This window comes from Triticum urartu, chromosome 1, assembly GCF_003073215.2.
Source record: "Triticum urartu cultivar G1812 chromosome 1, Tu2.1, whole genome shotgun sequence".
Taxonomy (NCBI): domain Eukaryota; kingdom Viridiplantae; phylum Streptophyta; class Magnoliopsida; order Poales; family Poaceae; genus Triticum; species Triticum urartu.
In genome coordinates this window covers 518,029,172-518,037,735 of record NC_053022.1, presented here as the reverse complement: position 1 = coordinate 518,037,735, position 8,564 = coordinate 518,029,172, and the positions used below count along the sequence as shown (strand labels likewise).

Genomic DNA, 8,564 nt, shown 5'->3' with positions numbered 1-8,564 from the left:
GGTAGGACTGGCCATTCCCACAACATTGTCGAGCCGGAGGAGCCATTGGAAGAGGAATGGATGATCTTCTTCTATCTCTAACTGTTTTCTTCCCTATGACCGTATCCAGCAACACATGATCTCCTTCATGTTAGCCCGCTCCGACGTTGTCTGAACCATCTACTAGTCCCCCGCGGCTAGTGACGCTCCCTCGAGCGCCTTGCTGTCCTCCCAGAATCACTGCACACCGGCATGCTGCTGCCAAGCCATCACTCTAAGCCCCCCGCCCTGTTCTTTTCCAACGCCGACAACCCTCTCCCCTTGCACCCGTATCGGGCAGCCTTCGACTCCACTTGGGACGCCGCTACCGTCACCGGCTCCTTCCTGTTCGAGCCTAGCTGTCGTTGCTATGCTTCGGTACGCTTGCCTTCCTCGCCCTCATTCCGTTTCACTTCGGGTTCGGGCCTGGATGCAAGTTGTCGACACGGGCAGGAAGACAGCGCGCTCCACGATCCGCATGACACCCCTCGAACCAATTAGATAACGCGAACGATCTCCCCCGGATCACCCCACGAACCTCGATCCCAACCGTCCATTGCACCACACATCCAACGCTCCACGCCCACCTTCCCTCCCGAAAAGGCAAAACTCACGCGCCCTCCCCTCCAAAATCCCCCGCCCGCTCGGCGCTCGTCTCCTACTTAACTCCGCCCACTCCGCTTCGTTCTCCTCACTCCAATCCAATCTCCAACCTCCTTCCTCTCCTCAACCACCCGGCGCATCTCCGACGACATGGCCCGCACCAAGCAGACGGCGAGGAAGTCCACCGGCGGCAAGGCGCCGAGGAAGCAGCTGGCCACCAAGGCGGCCCGCAAGTCCGCCCCGGCCACCGGCGGCGTCAAGAAGCCCCACCGCTTCCGCCCCGGCACCGTCGCGCTCCGGGAGATCCGCAAGTACCAGAAGAGCACCGAGCTGCTCATCCGCAAGCTCCCCTTCCAGCGCCTCGTCCGCGAGATCGCCCAGGACTTCAAGACCGACCTACGCTTCCAGAGCTCCGCCGTCTCCGCGCTGCAGGAGGCCGCCGAGGCGTACCTGGTGGGGCTCTTCGAGGACACCAACCTCTGCGCCATCCACGCCAAGCGCGTCACCATCATGCCCAAGGACATCCAGCTCGCCCGCCGCATCCGTGGAGAGAGGGCCTAAGCTCTGTGCGTCGTCGTCTTAGCCAGATTTGTTCAGCGCTGGAAGTGTTTGTTCGTGCCATGGTGGATGTAGTATGTCTGATCTGATGTCACCATCTTGCTGTCATCAGTAATTTAAATGAAAATGTTGGCTATCTGTTCTAAGATCTGTGCCTTTTGATGCCTGTTTTCGCTTGTATGTGAGCCTGTCAGTGAATGTGATTCACCATATCGTGCATTATATTACCCCAACTCGTGAAATTTTCTGCCGGTTTAATCTACTGTGCCTTAAATTGCTTCAAGTTTTTATCTTAAACGATGTTTTTGATTATTAAATTTCGTCATCAGTAGTAATTTTGCTGACTGCCTCTGAACCTGAATGAACAGCCGTGGCTCGCTCAGTTCTGTGTGTCCATCTGTTTTATGTTGTTTTGCTGTTTTATCCTGTTTTGGCTCCTCTGACTGCTGTAAATAACCCTCACATGTACCATGATGCTAACAACGGGTAAATCAGGATATAGACGAGAGATGTTTCTATTTTGCATTGCTCATAGAGTACATACTGTCTTTGATACAACTGTATCATACTCATGATATTGTCAACAGTGTGGTTGAAGTAGAAGGTGCAACTAGAGATGATGCAGGTGAAACTGCTGCAGATCAGGAAGGTGAACATATGTTGGGCGATATTTTCAGTAATTTAATGCTGGAATGATATCCTGTAGCGAAAGAGGATTATAGTCTCTCTATAACTGTCTTTGATCTTGTCCACAATGCTCCCCCTGCAGAGCAAAAAGGTGTGCCAGATTTCTTGTTGAATGCAACGAAGAACTATTAAATCCTAGCCAAGGTGAGAGACCATGTTTTTGCAATTCAAATTCCTTCTTTGAAACCTGTCTTAAGATCCATTTGCAGATGATTCTGTTGGCATCTAGTTTATGGTTTACATGTATCCACAGATGCGAGAGGGACGAGGAAGCTCTTGATATCAAATGGCCACTACAAAATTGAGCTAATGGGTTCTAAAATGCTTTGTTTTTTATTTTTAGCTTAAATGTTGCCCTGGCTGCTTCAAACCTCGTATTCAGTAATCTGGTTTGCTGCCTCTGAACCTGAACGAACAGCATGCTGATATTCTCGCCTTAACAGTACCAGTGTTTTTTATGTTTGGTGCACAAATTCATGTTGAAGTCATCCCTCTTTTCTAATGATAGAACAATTGTCTTAACCCTATTGCAATATATGCTGCTCATGCATTACATACTGTTTTTAATACTTCCATGGACGCCTGCCATTTCGCTAATCTTAGCATGCAGCATTACTAGCCCTTTTATCATAGGAAAATAGTGGAGTGAGTTGTGAATTTTGTGATGGATCGCTGTTTCATTGGCATCTTGTGTCTGGCACTTCGACTCGATCCCCTGCTTATTCGGCTTTGGGGAGGACTTCCTTTAACTTCTGCTGCTGGTACTGCTTTCTCCTTCGCGTTTCCTTGGTTTTGTTATGATAGTGTGTTGTTCCTTTTCGAGACTAGGGTAACACATCACCATTGGCAATGTCTCGAGCCTCTTGGCTAGATGGCAGCGGGCAGTGCCAGGTGAGAGTATTTATTACTCCTGGCCCTTCACTTGTGCTGTGTGATGTTTGACTGAACTAGAATGGGCTTGCTTGTTTACTGATTCTTATACCTTGAGTTGAGTATCACGTACACGAAGCTGACTGCTGCTGCTTCTTTTTATTCAGGAGTTCAGGGTGTATTTCTGAGGGGGTCGTATTACGTACTTCTGATTGAGTTGAGTTTCTTCCGCTGTATTACTGATGTAACTTTGCAGCAACAAAGAAAAGAGCGTCAGGGTTGAGATTTGAGAAGGTAGTCACTTCAAGTCCCTGTTTGAGCTGTATGTTTGCAGAACTTTTGATTGATCATTTACATCCAAGTATGGTTAAACCGTACCAAGTTCTGTAATGACATGGAATTAGCTTGTTACCAGGATATGTACATGGAATTGGCTTGTTACAAGGATATGTACATGGAATTAAATTTACCAAGTTCGATGAAGATGAACCAATCCTAGAGAAGCCATCGCGTAATTATTGTTTCAATTCGCATGCGCTATTTGTATTATCGATTGTCCACTATTGTTTCTGTTTTGACATTTTTCCAGTACTGTAAAAACTGAATGGGTATCCTGGGGAGCGCTTGACCCAACATGTTAATAGGCCCGTCTTCAGTTGCACAGCAGTAGCAGCATGTTTGATTTTCAGAGCCCACATTCTTGTTGAAAGCATCCCTCCTTCCTTGGCCTAATTATACTGCAATCTTGCAAGTCTCAGACTGAATCACTAAACCCTGTTCAGTGTAATCTTGTTCAGTGCACAGATTCTTGTTGAAATCATCCCCACTTTGGCCTAATGATACAGCAATCCTGAGAGTGTCTGAACACTCTGAACCTTGCTTGTATCCAGGAAAGGGTGCAGGCATCCACATCGTGCCTGACATATTGGGTGCATCGTCTACTATTGCTAACGAACTGTGCTAGCACGTTCAGAGCAAAGCAAATGATACATCGAGAATTGTGCAGGTTGGTCGTTCCCGGGGCTGATTATGCTCCATAATGTCAACGAATCGTTGGCCTCGATTTTGGTCAGAATATGATGTTCTTCCTTGGGTTGGCACTGTTGAAACAGCACTGGTTGCTCGGTGCTCTGTTCTCAATAGTTTCTTGTTTTGTTTTAACGGAGTTCTCAATAGGTTTGATATCATGGAGGGGTGCAATGCTTGGGTAGGGTAAGACTGCATTGAAGAAAAACAGAAGGAATGCCCCTTAGATCTCTCTCTCTCTCACAAAAATTTTCAACGAGTATTAGAAAAAAGGTTCAAAACTTCATCAGCCACTGAATTGGGTCGATTTGCCTTGAAGATATCAAATAAGAAAAATCCGGAATATCTTTTTTTTTACAATAAACTCTTGCTTTGCCCAATAGAAACACAAACACTGCTTGAAAGAGTTGGAACTTCTTTTTTCTAACTTGCAATTATAGAACTAATTTTTTCTAATTAATTTCTCCTTTACATTTTGAAAATTCTTTCAATACAATGAAAAAAATCCAAAAGGGTTTCTATTTTAGTAGCTAAATAATCCCACCTTGTTACATAAGGTAAGTATTGTATAATAGTTCGGTTTTCCGTCTCTATCAAATAAAAAACAAATTTATGTGATTTCAAACCTCAATTACAGCCTTGCTTGCTATGTTTTTCATGTTCCATAGCATGTGAAAACAATTGTAATGCACAGTTACTTACTCTAGATAAAGATCTTCAGCCAAAAACACAATGAAAATACGATCTACATGAATCTCACCTTTCACCATAAACCATTCAGTGAACAAGTGTATTTGTATTTGTCGTAATACTATTAATACTTACACTCTAAACATCAAAGGTACATGTAATATCTATTGCGACCCTGTTACTTTTGAAATGTAAAAAACACCCAAAGGACATCTAAATACGTGTATGCACTTGATGAAGCTAGAAACAAACCAAAAAAAAAACAAAAACAATAAGAGGGAAAATAATAATAATAAAACAAGAAATCAGCAACGAGCAAAAAAAAAACCCCCACCATCCAAGCCAAAGTCTGTTACCTAAATAATTGATAAAAAAATAGGTATCAAAACCATCTAGAAGAAAGTCCATTGACCAAAATACAAAAGTAAAAAAAGAAACTAAAACAAGAAGCATAGAAAGAAAAGGACTAGTGAGTCGAAAAAAGGGCGTGCATTTCCTGCATTTTTTTAAGCCCCCCTTCCCTTCCTCCTTGCGTCGAGCCGCCCCTCTGACATCGGCCAAACCGTCAGCCCTCGCCACCCGCAGCTGGCGGCGCTGCCTCGCGCGCCTCGCCTCCCTGTCCAAGCCGCCCCGGCTACCCCTCTAACCCTCCACCACCCTTCTTCTCTGATCCCGGGTGCCCACCCTACACCACTAACCGTCAAGCCCCCCACTCGTTTGCATCCCCATCCCCCGCTCGTTCACGGCTTTTCCTCACTCAGGACGCTGTGGTTGGCCTCGTCACCCCCCTCTCTGCCTTGGAGCTCCGCACCGCCTCGCCTTTCTTCATCAAGAAAAGTCGACCGAGGTGTCTAGGGCACATCTAGATGTGCTCTAGTTATTGCACATCTAAGTGAGTGAATCAAGTATAAAGATGAAAAAGAAAAATATCCACACGAATCTCGATGTAAAATCAACGATATAGGACTTAGATGTGCAATACTTATGGCACATCTAGATGTACTTTAGCAAAATTGAGGGTTTGTCTAGGGCACATCTAGATGTGCCCTAGTTATTGCACATCTAAGTGGCTCAATCAAACTAGGAAGGAAAAGAAAAAAGAGGAAAGAAAATGTTTGCACAAATCTCCGTGTAAAATCAAGGACATGGGACTTAGATGTGCAATACTTAGGACACATCTAGATGTGCTTTAACAAAACTGTACTCCCTTCGTAAACTAATATAAAAGTGTTTAGATTACTAAAGTAATGATCTAAATGCTCTTATATTAGTTTACGGAAGGAGTAGTTAATAAACATTCCATCAGTCAAAAAAAACACTAATAAACACGTCAAAAGAAAGAGAGGTGCTACACACCTACGAGGTTTCTCTCGTACTAGGATTTTGGTCATACTCTGCAGATCAAGCCGTCCGTCGGTAGAGCCAGCTAGTGTGGAGCACACCGCCATGGATACAGTAAAGAGTAAAGACTGTAAGATGCTAAATACAGTACCAGTTACGTACCATAATCATGGCCTTGACGTTATCGCGGGTGAAGCGGAGGGCGTCCTCTCTGTGCTTCCCGCTGATTGGGTTTGCCTCGGTGAGGAACGCAGCAGGTTCAGCACCCGCCGCCCGCCGGGGCCTCGGCCCAGCAGCCCTGTGCAGCGACGGCCGCTGCGGGACGTGGTGTTGGCTTGCCAGGGCAGAGGCCGCCAGCGCAGGGGCCGGCCGCGGTCGCTGCTGCAGGCCGAGGCGGTGCTTCTCCGGTTGTGGCGATGGCTACGGGCCATGGCGGCGCTACGCAAGGGCCAAGGTCGTCGCCGCCTGGGCCTACCGTCGTGCCCCCCCACCCCCCCGCGCAATCAGGCTCAGATGCACGGGCAGTAGCATCGGGCTGCGCCGCCGCCCCACTACATCGCGAGGCCGACGCAAAAACGGCCTGGGCCGGTGCAGACGCATGCACCGCCGCCTCAGTCTGACAACGTGGGTGCTGGTGGTACGGGGCTGTCTCGTGGCCCGGCGTACCGTGGTGATAATGGTCCGCCCCGGAGTCATTGGGGCGACGATGGATCCAATGCATATGGTGATGGCCAACATCGCGGATCGTCGTCGTCTGGTGGCGGCCGTGGATATGCTTGGCAGAGTGATGACACTGCTAAGAGACCGTTTCTCGGCCCTACGGGAGGCTTCGTCGAGGGGGCATCTGGCCCAGACTATCAGCAGCGAGGTGGATACCGCGGCCATCGTGGCGGTCAAGGGGGTCGGTACAGGCACCGCCAGCCTCCTCCGCCTGTTGTCGTGGAGCAGACGGCCTCCGCGGAGACGGCCGAACCTGGTCACACGTCGGAGCTTTCTGGTCAGGCTATGGAGGTGGTGACTGCGCTGGCTACTGCTGAGCTACCGGGGACTGAGACCACGGTCGAGGCTGTTGACAGGGCGTCCAAGTGGGCCCACAAGAAGGAGAAGACGATGTGCTATCGTTGTGGTGAGAAGGGCCGCTTTATCGCGGAATGCGTAACTGAGCTTTGTAATACTTGCCTCAAGCCAGCACATGACTCGGGGGAATGCCCTATTCTACGTGATCAAGTGCCTTCTATTACCATCTATGGAGTGTATTGTGCCGAGTTGATGTTCCTTGAGTCTCCTAGTGCGAGGGAGATCCTAGAGGAGACCGAGAGCATGACCACTGTGATTGTGAAAGTGACCAAAAGTGATGTTACTGAGAATCAGATTATGCAGCGGCTTAAGGAGTTAGTTCCAGATGACTACCAGTGGGAACTTGTCAGTCTCGAGGCCAACATGTATAAGGTTGACTTCCCTTCTGTTGAGGATTTGCAGAGACTTTTGAGTTTCGGGCTGTGCAGAGTGCCTGGCACAGAATGTATCCTGGAGTTCCATGAGTGGAAGAAGGTTGAGCCACAGGGCAAGCCTCTCACTCAGGTCTGGCTACGTTTCTTGGGGGCTCCCTCGAAGCCAATGCAGGACGCTCGGGTTGTTGCGAGTCGGGGTATCTTGGTGGGGAAAACTGAGAGAGTGGATATGGCATTTACCCGAGCTCACGGGGTGGCCTGTTTGTTGGTGAGTGTTCTGGATATTGAGTTTGTGCCTGATGTGGTTAAGTGGACATATAGGGGCGAAATATTCAACCTCGAGATTGAGTTCGTGGATACCGAGCTTTTCACTGAGGCCATCGCTGGTACTGATGTAGACATGCACGAGGGAGATGATACCTCCGGTGCTAAGGAGGCGCCATCGGATGAGCTTGGACGAGAGTTGTTCAACGGTTCGGGGATGAACGCCCTGAGATTCGGGTCTTTTGAGCCAGCTTCTGCTCCTCCCAGACTCTGGAGTGACCGGGTGGAGTCCGATGACGCGCTTGAGCGCACGCTTCCATCTTTGGATTTTGATGCTGCTGATGGTCCAGTGCTCAGGGGCTCGGAGGTGATTGCATCTATGAGGACATCAGTAGATGGAGGAGAGGGGGGGAGGAGCTTGGGCAGGAGGCCCCTCTTTCTCCTGCTCTGACTATTGTCTTATCCAGGGTGACAGAGCCGACGACGGTGGTTGAGCCTACGGGAGGGGGCCAGGGGCAGGTGGCCTTGGCCCTCTCTTCTCCAGCGGCTACGGTGATCGCACCACTTGTGGCGTCGGTGACTCCCTCCGGCCAGAGGGCTGAGGCGGGAGGGGAGTACGGGCAGGCGGCCCACATCCTCTCCCCCTGGTGCGCCTGCGCCCCAGGGTGTCGGTTCGACGCTGACATCGTCGGGGCCTTGGAGTTCCCTTCACTTCTTACGGCAGCTCCTATAGTTTCTTCGACGGATGCAGCCCCACAGTGTGCTCGAGGTGAGGCTAGTGGCCTTACTTCATGCGGGGCCACTCGGGAGGAGGTCATTGCATTTGGAGGAATTGCGGATCTGGTATCTGAGGGGCAGCGGATGAGCTGCCGCCTCTAGGATCTTCCGGAGGTTGACGACATGTAGCAGCGGTGCACCATGCGGGTGGCCAAGCTTCGTGACATTGAGGTCACTACGGGTATGTCGGTCAACAGTTCTAATTCCATATTGCATTTTTCTGATAATGAGATTATTAATAATGCAAATCAATTAGGAGTTTCACTAGGTAGTAATGAT

The 8,564-nt window shown here is 49.1% G+C and overlaps 1 protein-coding gene across 1 annotated transcript; it reads left to right on the top strand.

Annotated features, from left to right (window-relative positions):
• The first annotated feature begins 706 nt into the window (after positions 1–706).
• LOC125524799 (histone H3.2) lies at positions 707–1,325 on the top strand. Its single transcript, XM_048689829.1, has one exon. It carries the CDS (start codon positions 772–774, stop codon positions 1,180–1,182), a length of 411 nt encoding a protein of 136 aa, XP_048545786.1. The 5' UTR covers positions 707–771; the 3' UTR covers positions 1,183–1,325.
• Positions 1,326–8,564: the final 7,239 nt, after the last annotated feature.